At 40.9% G+C, this 24,845-nt stretch overlaps 1 protein-coding gene across 1 annotated transcript in view; it reads right to left on the reverse strand.

Moving 5' to 3' along the window:
* Positions 1-21,578, reverse strand: part of KDM5A (lysine demethylase 5A) — a 121,300-nt gene extending 99,722 nt beyond the window's left edge. The window contains exons 1-3 of the mRNA XM_032159230.2: positions 21,414-21,578; positions 18,346-18,423; positions 16,494-16,616 (exon numbers count right to left, since the gene is read on the reverse strand). Coding sequence (XP_032015121.1) covers positions 16,494-16,616; positions 18,346-18,423; positions 21,414-21,578 — 366 coding nt within the window. The remainder of the gene's footprint in view (positions 1-16,493; positions 16,617-18,345; positions 18,424-21,413) is intronic.
* Between the last annotated feature and the right edge of the window lie 3,267 nt (positions 21,579-24,845).

Genomic DNA, 24,845 nt, shown 5'->3' on the forward strand with positions numbered 1-24,845 from the left:
AAGAATCACTTGAACCCAGGAGGCAAAGGTTGCAGTTAGCTGAGAATGTGCCACTGCACTCCAGCCTGGGCAGTAGAGTGAGACTCCATCTCAGAAAAAAAAAAAAAAAATTAACCGGGCAGGTGGTGTACCTGTAGTTCCCAGCTACCTGGGAGGCCAAGGCAGGAGGATCAGTTGAGCCCAGGAGATCAAGGCTGCAGTAAGCCATGATCACACCACTGCACTCTGGCCTGGCTGACCCTGTCTCAAAAAAAAAAAAAAAGTTAAAAGTTAAAAATAAAATTATCATATGATCCTGCAATTTCACTTCTAGGTATATACTCAAAGAACTGAAAGGAGGGACTCAAACAGATTCTTGCACACTGATGTTCACAGCAGCAATATTCTTGAGAGTCAAAACAGAACCCAAAAGTTTATCAACAGATACATGAATAAACGAAATGTAGTATAACAAAATACAATGGAATATTATTCTGCCTTAAAAAGAAAGTGCTGATACATCCCAAACATGAATGAATTTTGAAAATATAAAATAAGCCGGACACAAAATGATGACTACTGTATAACTCCATTTACATAAGCTACACAGTAAGCAAATTCATAGAGATAGAAAGCACAACAGAAGTTGCCAGGGCCGGGTGCGGTGGCTCACGCTTGTAATCCCAGCACTTTGGGAGGCCGAGGTGGGCGGATCACGAGGTCAGGAGATCGAGACCACGGTGAAACCCCGTCTCTACTAAAAATACAAAAAAATTAGCTGGGCGTGGTGGTGGGCGCCTGTAGTCCCAGCTACTCGGAGAGGCTGAGGCAGGAGAATGGCGTGAACCCAGGAGGCGGAGCTTGCAGTGACTCACCTGGCAAGACAAACTCACTCAAAAAAAAAAAAAAAAAAAAAAAAAAAAAAAGAAGTTGCCAGGAGTGGTGGAAGGAGGAATCCTGGAAATCGAGCCAGACTGCCAGTATTCAAATTCCAGTTCTGTCACTTAATAGTTATATGACCTTGGCCAAGCGTCGTGGCTCACGTCTGTAATCCCAGCACTTTGGGAGGCCGAGGCAGGCGGATCACCTGAGGTCAGTAGTTCGAGACCAGCCTGGCCAACATGGTGAAACTCCGTCTCAACTAAAAATACCAAAAATTAGCCAAGCATGGTGGTGCACACCTATAATCCCAGCTACTAGGGAGGTTGAGGAAGGAGAATCGCTTGAATCCGGGAGGAGGAGGTTGCAGTGAGCCAGACTGCACCACTGAACTCTGGTCTGGGCAAGAGCGAGACCCTGTCTCAACGAAAAAACAAACAGACAAAAAACACAGTTATATGACCTTGGCAAAGTTACATAACTTGCAATTCAATTTCCTCACCATCATCAAAATAGTAACAACAGTGCCTACACCTCGTTACGAGGCTCCTGTGAGGACAAATGAAATAAAATATGAAAAGCACCAGGATAAAGTACTTTACCAATGTTGCTATATTATAAATGACTATGAGTGTGGACAAATGGAGGGAGAGGATACACACACTAAAAATAAGTGAAGGAAATGTTTTCAACTCTTCAGCTTTATGATATTATTATAAACAAAGATGAACCTATGGCCAACGTACAATTTTCCTCTAGTGAATGATCTAAAAGCTTGGTAGAAACACAAACTCATATGCACAAGAGTTGAACACATCTCTTTAGTTCTTCAGCTCCTCCTATCACATCCTCAAAGAAGCCCTCTCTGTTAAAACAATCAATCAGGGGAAAATTATACAGAGAAAAATTATTTTTCAAAGTAGAGAGAAAGACACAATGACAATGGTTTAGATAAAGGGCTGTCTGGAAGCAACTGGATGGATTAGACTGCCTTTCATTCAACAGGTAACTTTCCAGTGCTTCTATACTGCCAGCTACTATTCTAGGTACCTGGGATACATTTATGAATAAAACAAAGATCTTTGTCCTCATGGAGCTTACATTCTAGTGGAGGAAGACAATAAACAATGAACATAATATATAAATTTTGAAGTGATAAATATTGTAGATGAAATTAAAAAGCAGTCAAGGGGCCTCCAGGTAACAGAGTAAAGATAATCCGAAGTATTAAACGATTGCAAAAAGCCTTATTATAAAGATGAAATCTAAGCAAAGACTTGAAGGGAGTGAAGTAGTTAACTAGCAGATATAAAGGGAACAGACAAAACAAAGGCTCCAAGTCAGAAGCATGCCTAGAGTGTTTGAGGAAAATAAGGAAGCCAGTGTGGCTAAAGCAAAGTGAACGAGCAGGGAGGAGAAGTAAAGGAACGCAAGGAGGCAACAGAAGCTCTCTTATCTTTACTATCCCATACAATAATCACTCTGACATAATAATCTGCTTTGTATTCAAAGCATTTCAAGCTAAATTTCCATTAGTTATAGTATACCTGCATGGATCCAGTCATGATGTCCCACCCAGCTCTGGTGATTAGTAGCAGCCAGGATATGGCCATGACAAAGGAATAAACTATCTCACAAAGAAAACAAAACCATTACTTTGGCTCCACGCATACAATACTCTAACAATCTAACCAAAAAACACACAAAACCTAATACCTGTTTTTCTTTGGCTGGCAGATTCAAAGATTATCATGCATAATTAAAAAATACAAACCAGGCCAGGCACAGTGGCTCATGCCTGTAATCCCAGTACTTTGGGAGGCTGAGGCAGGTGGATCACCTGAGGTCGAGAGTTCGAAACCAGCCTGGACAACATGGTGAAACCCCGTCTCTACTAAAAATACAAAAATTAGTGGGGCGTGGTGGCAGGCACCTGTAATCCCAGTTACTTGGGAGGCTGAGGCAGGAGAATCACTTGAACCCAGGAGAAGGGGATTGCAGGGAGCTGGGATCATGCCACTGCACTCCAGCCTGGGCAACACAGCAAGACTGTCTCAAAAATAAATAAAAATTAAAAATAAAATATAAACCATTTACTCCAAACATTTGCCATGTACTATATCACAACACTGTCCCCAGAAATACCACTACGAACCATGCTCTATAAAAAGATACATGGCATGCACTTGAACACAATGAAGACAAGCCCTTTATCAAAACTTGACCAAAAAGTAGTATCACTCAAGACCAAAACAGCTGGGAATAGAGATAGTTGTTTTTTTAATTATACTTTAAGTTCTAGGGTACATGTGCACAACGTGCAGGTTTGTTACATATGTATACATGTGCCATGTTGGTGTGCTGCACACATTAACTCACCACTTACATTAGGTATATCTCCTGATGCTATTCCTCCCCGCTACCCCCACCCTGCGACAGGCCCCGGTGTGTGATGTTCCCCTTCCTGTATCCAAGTGTTCTCATTGTTCAGTTCCCACCTATGAGTGAGACCATGTGGTGTTTGGTTTTCTGTTCTTGTGATAGTTTGCTGAGAATGATGGTTTCCAGCTTCATCCATGTCCCTGCAAAGGACATGAACTCATCCTTTTTATGGCTGCATAGTATTTCATGGTGTGTATGTGCCACATTTTCTTAATCCAGTCTATCATTGATGGACATTTGGGTTGGTTCCAAGTCTTTGCTATCGTAAATAGTGCCGCAATAAACATACATGTGCATGTGCCTTTATAGCAGCATGATTTATAATCCTTTGGGTATATACCCAGTAATGGGATAGCTGGGTCAAATGGTATTTCTAGTTCTAGATCCTTGAGGAATCGCCACACTGTCTTCCACAATGGTTGAACTAGTTTATAGTCCCACCAACAGTGTAAAAGTGTTCCTATTTCTCCACATCCTCTCCAGCACCTGTTGTTTCCTGACTTTTTAATGATCGCCATTCTAACTGGAGTGAGATGGTATCTCATTGTGGTTTTGATTTGCATTTCTCTGATGGCCAGTGATGATGAGCATTTTTTCATGTGTCTGTTGGCTACACAGATGTCTTCTTTTGAGAAGTGTCTGTTCATATCCTTTGCCCACTTTATGATGGAGTTGTTTTTTTTCTTGTAAATTTGTTTGAGTTATTTGTAGATTCTGGATATTAGTCCTTTGCCAGATGAGTAGAATGCAAAAATTTTCTCCCCTTCTGTAGGTTGCCTGTTCACTCTGATGATAGTTTTTGCTGTGCAGAAGCTCTTTAGTTTAATTAGATCCCATTTGTCTATTTTGGCTTTTGTTGCCACTGCTTATGGGGTTTTAGACATGAAATTTTTGCCCATGCCTGTGTCCTGAACGGTATTGCCTAGGTTTTCTTCTAGGGTTTTTATGGTTTTAGGTCTAACATTTAAGTCTTTAATCCATCTTGAATTAATTTTTGTATAAGGTGTAAGGAAGGGATCCAGTTTTAGCTTTCTACGTATGGCTAGCCAGTTTTCCCAGCACCATTAAATAGGGAATCCTTTCCCCATTTCTTGTTTTTGTCAGGTTTGTCAAAGATCAGATGGTTGTAGATTGTGGTATTATTTCTGAAGGCTCTATTCTGTTCCGTTGGTCTATATCTCTGTTTTGGTACCAGTACTATGCTGTTTTGGTTACTGCAGCCTTGTAGTATAGTTTGAAGTCAGGTAACATGATGCCTCCAGCTTTGTTCTTTTGGCTTAGGAATGACTTGGCAATGCAGGCTCTTTTTTGGTTCCATATGAACTTTAAAGTAGTTTTTTCCAATTCTGTGAAGAAAGTCATTGGTGGCTTGTGGGGATGGCATTCAATCTATAAATTACCTTGGGCAGTATGGCCATTTTCACGATAATGATTATTCCTATCCATAAGCATGGAATATTCTTCCATTTGTTTGTGTCCTCTTTTATTTTGTTGAGCAGTGGTTTGTAGTTCTCCTTGAAGAGGTCCTTCACATCCCTTGTAAGCTGGATTCCTAGGTATTTTATTGTCTTTGAAGCAATTGTGAATGGGAGTTCACTCATGATTTGGCTCTCTGTTTGTGTTATTGGTGTATAAGAATGCTTGTGATTTTGGCACACTGATTTTGTATCCTGAGACTTTGCTGAAGTTGCTTATCAGCTTAAGGAGATTTTGGGCTGAGAAGATGGGGTTTTCTAAATATACAGTCATGTCATCTGCAAACAGGGACAATTTGACTTCCTCTTTTCCTAATTGAATACTCTTTATTTCTTTTTCCTGCCTGACTGCCCTGGGCAGAACTTCCAACACTATGTTGAAAAGGAGTGGTGAGAGAGGGCATCCCTGTATTGTGCCAGTTTTCAAAGGGAATGCTTCCAGTTTTTGCCCATTCAGTATGATATTGGCTGTGGGTTTGTCATAAATAGCTCTTATTATTTTGACATAAGTCCCATCAATACCTAATTTATTGAGAGTTTTTAGCATGAAGGGCTGTTGAATTTTGTCAGAGGCCTTTTCTGCATCTATTGACATAACTGTGTGGTTTTTGTCTTTGGTTCTGTTTATATGCTGGATTACATTTATTCATTTGCATATGTTGAACCAGCCTTGCATCCCAGGGATGAAGCCCATTTGATCATGGTGGATAAGCTTTTTTGATGTGCTGCTGGATTTGGTTTGCCAGTATTTTATTGAAGATTTTTGCATCGATGTTCATCAGGGATATTGGTCTAAAATTCTCTTTTTTTGTTGTGTCTCTGCCAAGCTTTGGTATCAGGATGATGCTGGCCTCATAAAATGAGTTAGGGAGAATTCCCTCTTTTTCTATTGATTGGAATAGTTTCAGAAAGAATGGTACCAGCTCCTCCTTGTACATCTGGTAGAATTTGGCTGTGAATCCATCTGGTCCTGGACTGTTTTTGGTTGGTAGGCTATTAATTATTGCCTCAATTTCAGAGCCTGTTATTGGTCTATTCATGGATTCAACTTCTTCCTGGTTTAGTCTTGGGAGGGTGTATGTGTCCAGGAATTTATCCATTTCTTCTAGATTTTCTAGTTTATTTGCGTAGAGGTGTTGACAGTATTCTCTGATGGTAGTTTGCATTTCTGTGGGATCGGTGGTGATATCCCTTCGATCATTTTTTATTGCGTCTATTTGATTCTTCTTTCTTTTCTTCTTTGTCTTGCCAATGGTCTATCAATTTTGTTGATCTTTTCAAAAAACCAGGTCCTGGATTCATTGATTTTTTGAAGGGTTTTTTGTGTCTCTATCTCCTTCAGTTCTGCTCTGATCTTAGTTATTTCTTGCCTTCTGCTAGCTTTTCAATGTGTTTGTTCTTCCTTCTCTAGTTCTTTTAACTGTGATGTTAGGGTATCAATTTTAGATCTTTCCTGCTTTCTCTTGTGGACATTTAGTGCTATACATTTCCCTCTACACACTGCTTTAAATGTGTCCCAGACATTCTGGTATGTTGTGTTTTTGTTCTCATTGGTTTCAAAGAACATCTTTATTTCTGCCTTCATTTTGTTATGTACCCAGTAGTCATTCAGGAGCAGGTTGTTCAGTTTCCAGGTAGTTGAGTGGTTTTGAGTGAGTTTCTTAATCCTGAGTTCTAGTTTGATTGCACTGTGGTCTGAGAGACAGTTTGTTATAATTTCTGTTCTTTTACATTTGCTGAGGAGTGCTTTACTTCCAACTACGTGGTCAGATTTTGAAATAAGTGTGATGCGATGCTGAAAAGAATGTATATTCTGTTGCTTTGGGGTGGAGAGTTCTGTAGATGTCTATTAGGTCTGCTTAGTGCAGAGCTGATTTCAATTCCTGGATATCCTTGTTAACTTTCTGTCTCGTTGATCTGTCTAATATTGACAGTAGGGTGCTAAAGTCTCCCATTATTATTGTATGGGAGTCTAAGTCTCTTTGCTGGTCTCTAAGGACTTGCTTTAGGAATCTGGGTGCTCCTGTATTGGGTGCATATATATTTAGGATAGTTAGCTCTTCTTATTGAATTGATCCCTTTACCATTATGTAATGGCCTTGCCTCTTTTGATCTTTGTTGGTTTAAAGTCTGTATTATCAGAGACTAGGATTGCAACTCCTATCTTTTTTTGTTTTCCATTTTCTTGGTAGATCTTTCTCCATCCCTTTATTTTGAGCCTATGTGCGTCTCTGCACATGAGATGGGTCTCCTAAATACAGCACACTGGTGGGTCTTGACTCTTTATCCAATTTGCCAGTCTGTGTCTTTTAATTGGAGCATTTAGCCCATTTACATTTAAGGTTAATACTGTTATGTGTGAATTTGATCCTGTCATTATGATGTTAGCTGATTATTTTGCTCGTTAGTTGATGCAGTTTCTTCCTAGCATTGATGGTCTTTACAATTTGGCATGTTGTTGCAGTGGCTGGTACCAGTTGTTCCTTTCCATGTTTAATGCTTCCTTCAGGAGCTCTTATAGGGCAGGCCTGGTGGTGACAACATCTCTCAGCATTTGCTTGTCTGGAAAGGATTTTATTTCTCCTTCACTTATGAGGCTTAGTTTGGCTGGATATGAAATTATGGGTTACAAATTCTTTTCTTTAAGAATGTTGAATATTGGCCCCCACTGTCTTCTGGCTTGTAGAGTTTCTGTCCAGAGATCCACTGTTAGCCTGATGGGCTTCCCTTTGTGGGTAACCCGATCTTTCTCTCTGGCTGCCCTGAACATTTTTTCCTTCATTTCAACTTTGGTGAATCTGACAATTATGTGTCTTGGAGTTGCTCTTCTCGAGGAGTATCTTTGTGGCGTTCTCTGTATTTCCTGAATCTGAATGTTGGCCTGCCTTGCTAGGTTGGGTAAGTTCTCCTGGATAATATCCTGCAGAGCATTTTCCAGCTTGGCTCCATTCTCCCTGTCACTTTCAGGTACACCAATCAGACAAAGACTTGGTCTTTTCACATAGTCCCATATTTCTTGGAAGTTTTGTTTGTTTCTTTTTACTCTTTTTTCTCTAAACTTATCTTCTCGCTTCAGTTCGTTTATTTGATCTTCAATCACTGATACCCTTTCTTCCAACTGATTGAAACGGCTACTGAAGCTTGTGCATTCGTCATGTAGTTGTTCTCGTGCCATGGTTTTCAGCTCCATCAGGTCATTTAAAGACTTCTCTACACTGGTTATTCTATTTAGCCATTCATCTAATCTTTTTTAAAGGTTTTTAGCTTCTTTGCAATGGGTTTGAACTTCCTCCTTTAGCTCGAAGAAGTTTGATCGTCTGAAGCCTTCTTCTCTCAACTCATCAGTCATTCTCCGTCCAGCTTTGTTCTGTTGCTGGCGATAAGCTGTGTTCCTTTGGCGGGGGAGAGGTGCTCTGCTCTGATTTTTCGAATTTTCAGTTTTTCTGCTCTGTTTTTTCCCCCATCTTTATGGTTTTATCTACCTTTGGTCTTTGATGATGGTGACGTACAGATGGGGTTTTGGTGTGGATGTCCTTTCTGTTTGTTAGTTTTCCTTCTAACAGTCAGGACCCTCAGCTGCAGGTCTGCTGGAGTTTGCTGGAGGTCCACTCCAGACCCTGTTTGCCTGGGTATCAGCAGCAAAGGCTGTAGAACAGCGAATATTGCTGAACAGCAAATATTGCTGCCTGATCGTTACTCTGGAAGCTTCGTCTCATAGGGGTACCCAGCCACGTGGGATGTCAAGTCTGCCCCTACGAGGGGATGCCTCGCAGTTAGGCTACTTGGGGGTCAGGGACCCACTTAAGGAGGCAGTCTCTCTGTTCTCAGATCTCAAACTCCGTGCTGGGAGAACCACTACTCTCTTCAAGGCTGTCAGACAGGGACATTTAAGTCTGCAGAGGTTTCGGCTGCCTTTTGTTCGGCTATGCTCTACCCCCAGAGGTGGAGTCTACAGAGGAAGGCAGGCCTCCTTGAGCTGCGGTGGGCTCCACCCAGTTCGAGCTTCCAGGCCGCTTTGTTTACCTACCCAAGCCTCAGCAATTGCGGGTGCCCGTCCCCCAGCCTCGCTGCTGCCTTGCATTTCGATCTCAGACTGCTGTGCTAGCAATGAGCGAGGCTCCATGGGCGTGAGACCCTCCAAGCCAGGTGCGGGATATAATCTCTTGGTGTGCCGTTTGCTAAGACCATTGGAAAAGCGCAGTGTTAGGGTGGGAGTGACCTGATTTTCCAGGTGCCATCTGTCACAGCTTCCCTTGGCTAGGAAAGGGAATTCCCTGACCCCTTGCGCTTCCCAGGTGAGGCAATGCCTCACCCTGCTTTGGCTCATGCTCAGTGGGCTACAGCCACTGTCCCACACCTACTGTCCGACAAGCCCCGGTAAGATGAACCCAGTACCTCAGTTGGAAATGCAGAAATCATCCGTCTTCCGCGTCGCTCACGCTGGGAGCTGTGGACTGGAGCTGTTCCTATTTGGCCATCTTGGGAACATCTAGAGGCAGTTTTAACATACCTAAAGAACAGTCTTCTACTTAAAAGCTCCCTCTAAAAAAATCCACTAAAAAGACAGGAAAGAAAAAAAAAGGCATCCTCTCAAGAGGTCAAATAGACCAAGAAAGGAACCAAATACAAATGTAAACAATATTTTGAAGCTAGTGATAAGCCAAAACAATAACAAAAACAGACAAACAAAAATTACAAGTTTAAGTGCCTTGCAACAGAGGAAAGCCAGAGAAGCTTTTGCAACATAGAACCTGGAAAGGCTTAAGAGGAGCCCCTTCCTCCCTTCTCTAAAACAAGGAAAAAAAAAAAAAGAAAAGTTTTAAGAGGTAGAAGCAGCAGTACCTCTAAAATTAAGGGTGGCAATGCAGCAGGGAACAGGATTGTGAAAACCTGTATAAAAGCACTTAGACCTCTTCCAGGCAACTATCCCTCCCCAACTCCAGCAGAAAACTGAAGATTTACTCTCAGCAGAGTCTGAAGAGAAGGGATACTGAACTAAGAAAGCTATAGGTAAGTAAACTAGAGGACCCGCCTAACATGTCTAACATCTAACTAATAAAGAGTCCAAAAGAAGAGAAAAAATAAGTACACTAAATTATCAAAGAATACAGGAAAAATTAGAAGAATTGAAAGAAATTAGTTATTAGATTAGAAAGGTTATTGAGAGCCATAAAAACAGTGAATGAAAATAAACACATACCAATGCATATCACCATGAAATTTCAAAGCCCTGGGAATAAAGATCCTAAATCTTCAAGAAAAAAAAAGTCACAAAAAAACAAGAATTAATATAGCATCGTTCTTCTCACCAACAAGACAATGGAGTAAAGCTTTCAAAATACTGAAGTAAAATGATTTACAATCTAGACTTTTAAACCCCACCAAACTACTAATAAAAGTATAAGAGCAGAACATTTGTACACAAGCAAAAGGTCCTAAAAAATGTATATCCCATTAACCATCTTTCTCATGAAATTAGCAGAAGAAATGTTTCACCAAAATGAGAGTAAACCAAGCAGAAGGAAGACTTACAACAAGGAAAAGAGGCCAAGGAATTCCCAGAATGATGGCAGTAAAAGGAATTTCCAGACTGACAGCTGACCTTAAAAAAACACCTAGCCAGGATTTGAGAGTAAAAAAGAATCCAGGAAGAATGGCTCCAAGAAAATAAAGCTGATAGATTATTTGATGGGTAGAAGCATACTGAGAGATGTATACTTCTACTGGAAAGTTTGAAAATATATTTTTCACAGTATTAATTTTAGATTAATAAAAAATTAATGTAACTACACTAGAAGGGGATGACGACATAAAGTATGGGAGGATTTACACCCATTCTCTTACACCCATTCTTCAACAGTAGGAAATCAGTATATGATATTTAAAACTGAGAAATGAAGAAACAGCATAATGAGCATATTACTTGGAAATATGAAGATCAAAATCAGAAACAGTTAAAGAACGGAAAGTGATTAGTTCTGAGGAGTAGGAATGGGGGTGGAGATGAAGAGAGATGCTGATTTTCATTTTAAGCTGCCTTTTTTTTTTTTATAGACAGGGTCTTACTCTGCTGCCCAGGTGGTGCAATCAGAGGTCACTGTAGCCTCAAACTCCTGGACTCAAATGATCCTCCAGCTTCAGCTTCTCAAGTGGCTGTGACTACAGGCGGGTGCCACCACACCCAGCTAATCTTTTTAAATTTTTTGTAGAGACGGGGTCTCCCTATGTCTAGACCAGGAGGTTTATCTAGAACTCCTGGGCTCAAATGATCCTCCTGCCTCAGCCTCCCAAAGTGCTGGGATTACAAGTATGGGCCCACTATACCCAGCCAAAGCCTTGTTTTTTAAAAGTGTACTACTTTAACAAAAATAAAAATGTTTTAACGAGAAGGGCTAGACTGAATGCTTCTTGCTGAAGTGGTTATAAAAACTGTAATTATTCGGCCAGGCACGGGGGCTCACGCCTGTAATCCCAGCACTTTGGGAGGCCAAGGCGGGCGGATCACGAGGTCAGGAGATCGAGACCATCCCGGCTAACACGGTGAAACCCCGTCTCTACTAAAAACACAAAAAATTAGCCAGGCGTGGTGGTGGGTGCCTGTAGTCCCAGCTACTCGGGAGGCTGAGGTGGGAGAATGGCATGAACCCCGGAGGCGGAGCTTGCAGTGAGCCAAAATCGTGCTGCTGCACTCCAGCCTGGGCGACAGAGCGAGACTCCATCTCAAAAAAATAAAAAAATAAAAAAAACTGTAATTATTCATATAGAAGTCTATTAAATTACAGGCATTCCAAGTAATACTTTTTATTATCAAAAATAATAGGGAGAAAGATGAAGTGATTTAATCAAAACAGGAAACCATCACACTGATGACTTAATGACTCAGAAGACTGAAAATTTGCAATGGGGATCATAGTATTTTCAAATCATATCTATAAAAAAAAACAGATGCCAACAAACTGTCAGCCAAAAATAATCTTTTTTTTTTTAAAAAGGGCACACCTAACAACCTTAAAACATCTGAACTCTCAGTATTTTCTGCAGTTTTCAGCCCAAGCCTCTTGATAGAATAAAATGTCATGTTAATGAAATAAACAGCCACCCAATGATAAAGGTCAGAATAAATTACCTTTGTGAAGAAGTATTGACTGGAAAGGAGACGAAAGAACCCACTAGAGTGCTATAAAAATGTTATATATCTTGATCTGCGTGATGGCTACAAAACAGGTGTACACATATATGAAGATTTATTGAACTGTACACTTAAAATTTGTTCATTACACTGTAAGTTACACCTCAATGTAAAAGAAAAAAGTTAATGTGAGAAGCAGCAATCTCACAATGACATTTAGGGAACAAAGTATTATAAACAAAAGTAACTACAAATCAAAGTTTGTCTGCCTTTTAGCTTTAAATCTCAGTTTTGCAAACATTCTCACAGGTTGGGGAAAGAGATGTCCATGAGGACTTAAAAAACCCACGAAAGACAAGATTCCAATAAACCCTCAGATAAGCACACTTAACCTTTAATTATAACATATTTTCAATAAGTTTTCTGAATATTTAAACAAAATGTACTTTATTAGTAGTATGAACCTTAAAAGGAAATTAGTTTCTCAAGATGGAGCTAAACACTCTGGATGACCAACGTTATAAGCATTGTGAACAACTAAGTATTCAGACTAGGTTACCTCTAAAAGCCCCTTCCCAGTTTTGAAATCCTATGACTTTAGAAAACCAGAAAAATGCGGCCGGGCGCAATGGCTTGCAACTGTAATCCCAGCATTTTGGGAGGCCAAGACGGGAGATCACTTGAGATTAGGAGTTCGTGACTAGCTTGGCCAACATAATGAAACCCCGTCTCTACTAAAAATACAAACATTAGCCTGGCGCGGTGGTGTGCGCCTGTAGTCTCAGCTGCTCCTGAGGCTGAGTCAAGAGAATCGCTTGAACCCAGGAGGTGGGAGGTTGCAGTGAGCTGAGATCACGCCTCTAGCCTGGGTGACAGGGCAGACTCCGTCTCCAAAAAAAAAAAAAATGCAATTTAACTTACCATCAGATTAAACCTAAGGTTTACCTTTTAAATGGAAAATCACTGACAGAGAAAGTTTCAATAGATAACTACTCATACTATTAATAAATACTTACTCTAATAAATTCCTTAGGGTATTTATGGAAATAAAATAGAGACAAAGATTGGCCGGGCACAGTGGCTCCCACCTGTAATCCCTACACTTTGGGAGGCCAAGGTGGGCAGATCATTTGAGGTCAGGAGTTCAAGACCTGCCTGGCCAACATGGTAAAAACCCCATCTTTACTAAAAATACAAAAATTAGCCGGGTGTGGTGGCACACACCTTTAATCCCAGTCCCAGCTACTCAGGAGGCTGAGGTACGACAATCGCTTGAACCTGGAAGGTGGAGGTAGCAGTGAGCCAAGATTGTGCCACTGCACTCCAGTCTGGGCAACAGAGTGAGACTCTGTCTAAAAAAAAAAAGTAGAAAGAGCTTCATTAAAGAGTACTACAACATATTGCTATTAACGATAAAATAATTTTTGAAAAAAAATTTTTTTTTGAGACAGTTTCACTCTTGTTGGCCAGGCTGGAGTGCAGTGGTACTATCTCAACTCACTGCAACCTTTGCCTCCCAGTTTCAAGCAATTTCCTACCTCAGCCTCCCAAGCAGCCTTCCGAGCAGATGGAATTACAGGTGCCCACCACCATGCCTGGCTAATTTTTTGTATAATTAGTAGAGACAGGTTTTCTTTTTTTTTTTTTTTTTCAGATGGAGTTTGGCCGCTCTTATTGCCCAGGCTGGAGTGCAATGGCGTGATCTCAGCTCACCGCAACCTCCGCTTCCCTGGTTCAAGCAATTCTCCGGCCTCAGCCTCCCAAGTAGTTGAGATTACAGGCATGTGCCACCACGTCCAGCTAATTTCGTATTTTTAGTAGAGACGAGGTTTCTCCATGTTGGTTAGGTTGGTCTTGAACTCCCGACCTCAAGTGATCCGCCCACCTCAGCCTCCCAAAGTGCTGGGATTACAGGTATGAGCCACCGTGCCCGGCTGAGACAGGTTTTCATCATGTTGGCCAGGCTGGTCTCAAACGCCTGACCTCAGGTGATCCATCCACCTCAGCCTTCCAAAGTGCTGGGATTACGGGCGTGAGCCACAGTGCCCCGCCAATTTTTGAAATTTTTTTGTATTTTATTCATGCTATAGTCAAACACATTCAGAATCTTAAACAGCATCATACAGCAAAACTTAGTAGATAAGTTTTGATTGAATAAAAATTTCAAAAAAGTAAATTCTTAAAATGAATTTTTATCCTAATAGTTCCCTATAAGAAGAAACCCACCACTCAAATTTAGCATAGTTTGTTCTCTAGTACCATAGGTTTTCATACAACTATACTAGACAATTCTTGGCACAGTGCTTACTAACATCATTACCTGACTGATTAAAAAAAGTCTCAAGCTGTATTTTAGCATAAGACCATACTTCCCAAATTTTTTAGTAAGAGAATTCTGACCTGACACTAATTTTAAAATGTATCATAAAAGATAAATATGGTTACTCTGTTTTTTTGGAAACGGCGTCTTGCTCTGTCACCCAGGCTGGAATGCAGTGGTGTGATGACAGCTCACTGCAGTCTTGACCTCCTGAGCTCAAGCAATCCTCCTGCCTCAGCCTCCTGATTAGCTGGGACTACCACCACCATGCCAGGATTATCTATTTTTTAATTTTTGTGTAGAGATGGAGTCTCACTATGTTGCCCAGGCCAGTCTCGAACTCCTAGATTCAAGCAATCCTTCCACCTCAGCCTCCCAAAGTGCTGGGATTATAGGTATGAGCCACCACAAGCCACGAATTATTCTCACGTTTGTCCTTAAAAGTGAAATCTTCCTGGCCAGGCATGGTGGCTCACGCCTGTAAATGGAGAAACCATGGAGAAATCCTGTCTCTACTAAAAATACAAAATTAGCTGGGTGTGGTGGCAGGCACCTGTAATCCCAGGTATTCGGGAGGCTGAGGCAGGAGACACTTGAACCCGGGAGGCTGAGGCGGAAGAATCACTTGAATCCAGGAGGTGGAGGCTGCAGTGAGCCGAGATGGCACCACTGCACTCCAGCCTGGGCAATAAGGGCATGACTCCATTTCAAAGAAAAAAAAAAGTGAAATCTTCTAAAAGTAACTGCAATTTAAATGAGAATAAATTTTTATTTCAAAATAGTATATACATTATAAGATATGAAAAGCCACAAAAAGAAGTTGTTTTACAAAATTCTCAGATAATTAAGCAATAATAAATTTGTATTATTGTAGTAACAAAACATATTTTAGCCAGGCGCGGTGGCTCACACCTGTAATCTATAATCCCAGCACTTTGGGAGATCGAGGTGGGGGCATCACGAGGTCAGAAGTTCGAGACCAGCCTGACTAACATAGTGAAACCCCATCTCTACTGAAAAATACAAAATTAGCCTGGCGTGTTGGCACATGCCTGTAATCCCAGCTACTTGGGAGGCTGAGGAAGGAGAATTGCTTGACCCTGGGAGGCGGAGGTTGCAGTGAGCCAAGATCAGGCCATTGCACTCCAGCCTGGACAACAAGAGCAAAACTCCATCTCAAAAAAAAAAAGAAAAAAACATATTTCAAGGTTATTATAATCTCAGCTTGCAGGTCAGTTAGTTTCTTTTCACATTAGGGAATATAATATTAAAAAATTAACACAATTTGGGCAAAAACTTGTCTAAACTCTTCACCCTTAAGTTTCTGAGCTGATTGGTCATCCTACCGAATAATGATAGCTTCAGTTAGCCATTAACACTACATACAGGTATTAACGAAACTAATATATACCACACATAAGAATGCTGAGAAACATGAGTCCCTTTAATATGCCAAATTTTTTTTTTTTGTTTTTTGAGACAGGGTCTAACTCCTTTGGCCAAGGCTGAAGTGCAGTGGCACAATCACAGCTCACTGCACCCTTGACTTTCCAGACTCATGTGATCCTCCCACTTTAGCCTCCTGAGTGGTTGAGACTACTGGTGTGCACCACCATGCCCAGTTAGCTTTTTTGTATTTTTAGTAGACACAGGGTTTCACCATGTTGCCTGGGCTAGTCTCTAACTCCTAGGCTCAAGTGATCCTCCCACCTCAACCTCCTAAAGTGCTGAGATTACAGGCATGAGCCACTGTGCCTGGCCCAAATTTTCAATTAAGTAACAAAAAAAAAAAGATGACAAGCCCAACACAGAACATTGTACACTCAGCACAAGATAATATTAGCAGGCTAGAGTAATTTATTTTGCATATTGTATATTGCAGAGCCTGATAAATATTAATATTTAGTAATATTAATTTCAACAAATATAAAATAACTTTTAAAGATAACTTTGAGATCTGTCATTTCCATTTATTCAAATGTGCATTTCATTGTCTTTTTTTTTGAGACCGAGTTTTGCTCTTGTTGCCCAGGCTGTAGTGCAATGGCACGATTTCGGCTCACTGCAACCTCCGCCTCCTGGGTTTAAGCAATTCTCCCGCCTCAACCTCCCGAGTAGCTGGGATTACAGGCATGCGCCACCATATCCGGCTAGTGCATTTCATTGTCAAACAAATCCTCCACTGGAAGCAATGTTTCCTACCAAATGTATTTGACATTCCTAAACTCACAAGCCTCTGCTCTAATTTCTAAACCAGTATGAGCCTCACCTTGCTCAAAGCATACAGATCCAGGATTTTTCTCTCTACCACAGGGATCTTCAGAGTAGATCCTTGAAGTTCCCAAAATTTTGCTAGTTGATCCAAGAAATCCAATCTCACTCTGGTCATTGCCTAAGATTATTAAAATACAGAAGAACTAAGTTATGATTGAAATGAATGAGTATTAACAGAGCAGGGATCCCCAACCCCCACGCTGTGGACTGGTACCCATCAGCGGCCTGTTAGGAAACCAGCCGCACAGCAGGAGGTGAGCGGCGGCAGTGGGCAACCAAGCAGGCAAGCATTACCACAAACTCTATTGTGAGCTGCACGTGAGGGATTTAGGTTGTGAGCACCTTTTGAGAATCTAACTAAAGCTTGATGATCTGAGGTGGAACAGTTTCATCCCAAAACCATCCTCCATACCCCCATCCATCCATGGATAAACTGTCTTCCATGAAACCAGTCCTTGGTGCCAAAAAGGTTTGGGACAGCTGTAATAGAGGTACTCATTTCTCTAAAGAAATTCAAAGACTTTTCATTATTGCTTATTTCAACCCTGTAAAACTAGCCAATAGTAAAACTAGCCAATAATAAAGAGGAAAAGACTTCTAATAAACTATATTTATTCAGGCAAAAAAGTTACTCTGATTTGTGTAAAAAGTTGTCATATTAGCAACCAAAACAATTTTTGTAAGTTGGTTTAACTTTATGCTGATCAGAAAATTCAGTAAATCGGATTTTCCTCAGTCTCTAACATTCTGTCACTTCATCCACAGGTAACATGCACACTTTAGGTGCATCAACTCTATACCTCACTGATACTAATATCTTTGTCAAGTATCTAATTATAAGAGGCTAAAAAGAAAAAATATGCATTGCGGCCAGGCGCGGTGGCTCACACCTGTAATCCCAGCACTTTGGGGGGCCAAGGTGGGCGGATCACCTGAGGTCAGGAGTTCCAGACCAGCCTGGCCAACATGGCGAAACTCCGTCTCTACTAAAAATACAAAAATTAGCCGAGCATGGTCGCTGTAATCCCAGCCACTAGGGAGGCTGAGGCAGGAGAATCGCTTGAACCCAGGAGGTGGAGGTTCCAGTGAGCCGAGATCGCACCACTGCACTCCAGCCTGGTTGACAGAGCAAGACTCTCTCAAAAAAAAAAAAAAAAAAAAGTATTAAACTCTCAGAAATGTTTTGGGGGGAAAAGAAAAAAACTTCAGAATGACATAATAAACCTTTGCTATCAATAATTTTCCTTCTGTACTCTAAAAGTTTTCATATCACAATGAAGAACCTTCTGAAAATCCATAAACAGGAAAAACAGCAATACGTAAATAGACTTCCATTTAGAAAATGTAAGATAAATCAGTAATACTTAAAGGCAGATCTTAATAAATCAGATTAACACTCCTGGCAAAGTTCCATTAAAACCAAAACCAAAACAAAACAAAACAAACTTTGAAAACTAGGGTTTTAAAATAGGACTTAAAAATACATTTTCCAAGAACTGAGGGAGAAAGAAATCTTCCGAGATTAACAAAAATTTTAGTACAGTAAGAAACATTAGAGAAAGTAGAATTTAAGAATTCTAAGTCTCTGAAGCTAAGCACTGAACATTTCCACTAGAAAAACAGAGCTAGAGATAGTTTCTCATGATGTCAGTTAAATGGAAAAACCGTAACTACTTTGCACAATTTTTTAAAAATCATACTCTTCCTCCAAACATCAAGTAACTATTCCATTCAATACCAATTAACACAAACTCCAGGCTGTGGTACATGAGCTTCTCACAGTTCTCTATCTACAGCCCTAACATAAAGAATGAATCAGGAAGCAGAAATGGTGACAAAACACTTACTTCAAGTTCATTCAGGCGCTGGACTCTTGGAGTGAAACGAAAGCTTTTTACTTCACAGGCGAATGGAGGCTGCCAGTCCTAAACAGAAAGTTTTTTTAAAAAAAAACACAGTGGTATGTAAGCAAGGAATGCATTATTTATTCCCTTAAAGGGGGGTTTTGCCACAAATCATGGTGCTAATAGACTAACTTATAAGTCTTCTTTATTACAGAGACAGAATGAGCAATTCCTTTAGATAAAATAATTTTAATACAGGTTGAGTATCCCTCATCTGAAATGCTTGGGACCAGAAGTGTTTTGGATTTCACATTTTTCCGTATTTTGGAATATCTGCACATACATAATGAGATATCTTGGAGAAAGAACCAAGTCTAAATACAAAATTCTTTTGTTTCATATAAAGTTATACATAGGCTAAGGTAATTTTATGCAATATTTTTAATAATTTGGTGCATAACGCTTGTGTACACTGGACCATCAGAAAAGAAAGGTGTCACTAGCTCAGCCACCAGTGTGGACAATCTGTGGTTGTCTGGCATCACCATCATTTCTGACTGTGAATTTACATGCTACCAATAAACAATCATTTCCTTACACTTATTTCCACTTAAGTAGTTAACAGAAAAAATATAACATACCATTAATACAATGAAAAAAATAATCTGTTCAAGCTGGGTGCAGTAGCTCATACCTGTAATCCCAGCACATTGGGAGACTGAGGCAGGAGGATCGCTTGAGCCCAGGAGCTTAAGACCAGCCCAGGCAACAGAGCGAGACCCTGTCTCTATAAAAGAAAAAGAAAAAGAATAATAATGTTTCAGGATAACTTGGTTTCAGAGTTTGGAGGATTTCGGATTTGGAATTTTTCAAGTAGGGATAGATGCTCAACCTGTACTGCTCAGAGAAGCAATCCTCTTCAAACCAGTCCCACCGTTCACCTCCCACAATTATGCTTTCCCAAGTTACTCAAGTGGAATTCAATGAGGTCATGTACCACAAAACAGTATCTAGTAAACATTCAGGTTTACCAAGATCAAAAAAAAATTTTTTTAAACTAAAAAGGGTAAAATTTAAGATTAAAAATAAACTTTTAAAAAGAACTTATTTAAACAATTTTTTTTAATGTATGTGTAATGTGACAGAGCACTTTATGTTACACAAATGTTTTGTTCTTGTTCAAAGCCCAGCTTCTGGGAACCTAAATAGTCAAAAAAAAAAAAAAAAGTCAGCAAACACACAGAACAAGGACAATTTCCAGACTGTGATATAACTAAAATTAGCATATTTCAAGTGGAGTCTAAATAACATAGTTTGATTTGGCCTAAATAACAGAATAACCGTAAACCTATTTTAAAACGTGAGTAGTCAAAAAAAAAAAACAAAACAAAGTCTTACCTTGGAAACTAAAGAAATCTGCCAATACTAAAATTAAATTCTGATTGTAAACAAGATTTATTTTCAATAATGTGACATAAAGAGGAAGCAATATTTCAGCATTTTTTAAGTAAAAGAACTTTTTTAAATCGAAGTAACCGTGAATAGAATTTCTAATTAATAAATTCAAGAGTAGATAAAAATATGACTTACGAAAACCTTCAATGCTTAAGATCTGTTATTAGGTAATTATGATACAAAAAAGGGTTAAATGGAAGTTTTTGGAGGATGGCAATGCATATCATCATAGCAATTATTTGTTAATCCTCTGCTTGAAATGAATAGTCTATAACCTTAAACAAACTCATTCAACATAGTGAGAGCATTATGTCGATTTCAGAATCAGAAAAACTGATCTAGGTTCAAAATATACTTTGCCACTTGCCCAAGATCACACATTTGGTGTTTTAACTTATCCAGATTAGCCTCATCTGTAAAAGGTGGACTTTATTTACCTGTAAGGGCTTCAAAGATTAAAGCAAACAATCTATAGGTGTTAAATTAGCTCCTCCTCGCTGTCATTTAAGTTTTTAATACGCTGCGATGCCTCTCTGTGGTAGTCAGTGGTGACGGCAGATGCTTTTTAAAAAGCAACACTGGTAACAGTGCTTAATATTTTATCATTACTAATACTAGACAAAACATAAAGCAAAATGCCTTTAACAAGCAATGACTAAAGCAATGGTTCGAAAACCTCAACTTACATGAAGAATCATCTGAGACTAGTTGCTAGAAAAGCAGATTCCAGAACTTCCACAAGAAGCCTAGAGATCTGCATTTAAACAAGCATCCAGTTGACCCTGATGCAAGTGGTCCAGCAACATCATTTAAAAAGCACTGGTCTAATGAGTAAAGAAAAACCCCTTTTGACCTTGAGCATGTCACTCAACCTCTTGAGGCATTAATGCCCTCCACACAAGGGATAGTATCTGCTTTCCTTACCTCAAAGGTGAGATTATAATTAACCTTATAGGCAAACCTAGTTATCTGCAATAACTGTGATTATAAAATCGTTGATCTTGAGTTCCCTATGTCAAGAGATTTCAACATTTCCTTCCACCTCCATTATAGACCAATTCTTCCTAAACCTCTAAATTTTAGAATTATTGCTGTTCTTTCTCTTTCCCCGGTAAGACTTTTTCACTGCAGCAATAGTCTGGAGTTCTTGTCTAGTAATACCATCCGGTGGGACTAGAGCTCAGATAACCTTTTCAGAAACCCTAGCCCTGAGATGAGGCCTGCAAATATTTGATCCAACCAGGTCTTGAATAAAGAGCCGACTATCAAACCATAATGAGGATACATGAGGGAAGAATTATGTCACGTCATAATACTGTACTTTAAACACCATATCGGCTAACGAAAGGCTTTAGGCCCACGGCTGAGAGAAGAGTATCAGTTCCCAAGTTCTAGACGGAAGAGGCCCCCGAGACACCACTTTCTCGCGTTCAGACGTGTCTACGTAAGACCACCAAAGAAACCGAGGCAAAAACATCCAGAAACAGGGTCCAGTTGTCTCAAAATAAAGGAGAGTACATATGAAACGAGAGAAGGATCAGAAAAGTAAAGCTAAACCCAGTGTACGCACTCCCCCATTCTTCCTTCTCCCCCTCTCTCTTCACAGACTGAGGTACCTTGGGCGGCCGAATTTTGCAGATGCCGGTTTTCTCCGCCAAAGGCCGGATGCGGCCGATAAAGCTGAGCGGATCTGTGAACTCCTCCCAGCTCGGCTCAAAGACTGGGCACTCTGGGGGTGGCACGAACTCCGCCGCGTAGCCCCCCGGCCCCACGCCCGCCATTGCAACGGCCGGGGAGGGGGGTCCCCGTGGGGAACCGGTGGAGAAAAGCTGGCTGAAGCCCACTGAGTCCGTTTACGTCCCCTGACAGGGGCCGAAGCGCATCTTCGCAGACAAGAACCGTTCAACACAGAAACCCCAGAATCGCTTCCTCCTCCCGTTTGTTATTGTTTCTTGCAAGGCTTTTCCTCAGAGGTTCAGGACTTTTCCGGAAGTTACCGTGCTGTCAAATCCCTCCGCCCCCTGAAGGAAACGGAATCCTTCCGCAGCGGCACGACGCCTGTGTGTCTGGCCTTTCTTTCTTCTTCTCTTCCCCGGCAGCACAGTGTGGCTGTTTCTCTCCTTGCCTGCCAAAGTTCTGCCCAGTCCAACGACTCCACGCAGCTCGCCCTTGGTAAGGGGTCGGGGAAGGGCACAAGCTCTCCTTTACTAAGGTACGGATAGAGCGAAGCCGACTGGGCGAGGCGAGGCGCGACGCGACGCGACGCTTTCTTCCGGCGCGGAAGAATGTGTAATGCCCCAGAGGGCAGAGGTTATGCTTCCGGTGAGGAGGGTACCTTTCCCCTTCGTGTATCAGTGCCCTCGAAAACGCGCCGGGCTTAACCATCCCGCCTTGCAGCCCATGCGTCGTAATTTGTTTTAACCTACCCTGCTGCGTTTATAGCAAGTAGCCTTTCCAGCATTTCTCTTTTTTTAGCCCTTTCAATGCAGATATTTTACAGTAATCTCACTCTGCCACTTTATACCCGCCTCTTCTCCATGAAAACAAGTGCAGGTCTAACCCATCCTCTAAATCCTGCCAGCTGGCTTTAGCCACTATCCTTGAATTGCTTTTCTTTTTACACAGGACGCAGCAGCTCTCCTGAATTACCAGCCAGTACCGTCTAGCTACCTACAGGACATCTCACTTTGATAACTCAAAGTACTTTAATTGTTCACTGTTTCTTCAGTGTTCCTGGTTTCCATTAATGATTTCATCTATTCAGTTGCCTGAGCAAAAAAAAAAAAAATAAAAGAAAATCAAGAAATATTCCTAATTATTTCTGCTCTCACTTCCCATGTATAATCGTGTTTCTCTCCATCCTCCTTACCAGTATCCTAATTTAAATACTCTTACTGACAACACTCATTTCTCCTCTCAAATCCCTCTCCATTCACAAGTTGGATTGCTTTGTCTAAAATCCAGAATTCATCTTGTCACTTTTCATCTCCAAACTCAACAACTCCAAACATCTTTTTTAATTGCTGATTTGCTGCTTTGCTTTCCAGCTTCATCTTTCCTGCTTCTCCATATGATCTACAGAAGTTTTTGTGGTGACTTTAGTACACCACGATTTTTCTCACCTCTGAGCCATCACACATATTTCCTCTGTCCAGAACATTTTTGTACTCTGTTGCCCAAACCCATTCGTACAGTTTCATATATCCCCTTCCTGACTAAATTTCTACTCATCCTTCATTTAAATAAATATGAAGGATTAAATGTCACTTCTAGATAGCCTTTCCTAATCCCAAAAATTGGTGTGGTCAGCAGCAACTTGTACTTCCTTGTCAAACTTTTTTTTTTTTTTTTTTTTTTGAGACAGAGTCTCGCTCTGTCGCCCAGGCTGGAGTGCAGTGGCGCGATCTCGGCTCACTGCAAGCTCCGCCTCCCGGGTTCACGCCATTCTCCTGCCTCAGCCTCTCCAAGTAGCTGGGACTACAGGCGCCCACCACCACGCCCGGCTAATTTTTTTTTTTTTTTTGTATTTTTAGTAGAGACGGGGTTTCACCGTGGTCTCGATCTCCTGACCTCGTGATCCACCCGCCTCAGCCTCCCAAAGTGCTGGGATTACAAGCGTGAGCCACCGCGCCCGGCCTCTTGTCAAACTTTTTGAAATTGCTTATTTAATTGCCTTTTTCCCTCAAACTGTAAGTTACACAAAGGCAGGGACAGTGTCTCTTGTTTTCCCAGCTCCTAGGATAGTGGTTGGTGTATAGGAGGTGTGCAATAAATATCTGCTAAATGAATGAGTAAATAAATAAATGGATTCAAAAACCAATTTGTCTTGTGTGTCATTGCCTCATCCTACATTTATGCATGCCACATTTTGTTTGAGACTGTACCAGCATGTAACATACACAATATCCCTCCACTTGATTATAGCATCCACAAAAGTTAGTGTCCACTTACTCATAACCCCCAGCCTAAACCCACAGACTCTTTTGGAAATAGTTCTGTTTCAGTTGCCCTTTGTTGTGTGACAAATCACCTCAAAACTTAGTGGCAGAAAATAAAAACGACTAATGGCAATTCTGTGGGTTAGCAATCTGGTGGCTTTCATGGCCTCACCTGGGATCGCTCATGCAATTAGAATCATCTGACACCTTGACTGGTACGATGGTTAACTTTGTGTGTCAATTTGGCTGGGCCATGGTGTTGCGGGAAGTCAGGGATCCCAAACAGAGGGACCGGCTGAAGCCATGGCAGAAGAACGTGGATTGTGAAGATTTCATGGACATTTATTAGTTCCCCAGATTAATACTTTTGTAATTTCTTATGCCTGTCTTTACTGCAATCTCTAAACATAAATTGCAAAGATTTCATGGACACTTATCACTTCCCCAATCAATACCCTTGTGATTTCCTATGCCTGTCTTTAATCTGTTAATCCTATCAGCTGAGGAGGATATATATCGCCTCAGGACCCTGTAATAATTGCATTAACTGCACAAATTGTACAGCATGTGTGTTTGAGCAATACGAAATCTGGGCACCTTGAAAAAAGAACAGGATAACAGCAATGTTTAGGAAACGAGAGATAATCTTAAACTCTGACCGCTGGTGAGCCGGGCGGAATAGAGCCATATTTCTCTTCTTTCAAAAGCAAATGGGAGAAATATCGCTGAATTCTTTTTCTCAGCAAGGAACATCCCTAAGAAAGAGAATGCGCACCTGGGGGTAGGTCTCTGAACTGGCCCCCCGGGTGTGGCCGTATTTTATGGTCGAGGCTGCAGGGGTGAAATAGACCCCAGTCTCCCATAGCGCTCCCAGGCTTATTAGGAAGAGGAAATTCCCACCTAATAAATTTTGGTCAGAATGGTTGGTCTGAAAAACCCTGTCTCCTGATAAGATGTTATCAATGACAATGGTGCCTGAAACTTCATTAGCAATTTTAATTGCGCCTCGGTTCTGTGGTCCTGTGATCTCGCCCTGCCTCCACTTGCCTTGTGATATTCTATTACCCTGTTAAGTACTTGATGTCCGTCACCCACACCTATTCGCACACT

Source organism: Hylobates moloch, unplaced genomic scaffold (assembly GCF_009828535.3).
Source record: "Hylobates moloch isolate HMO894 unplaced genomic scaffold, HMol_V3 SCAFFOLD_8, whole genome shotgun sequence".
Lineage (NCBI taxonomy): Eukaryota > Metazoa > Chordata > Mammalia > Primates > Hylobatidae > Hylobates > Hylobates moloch.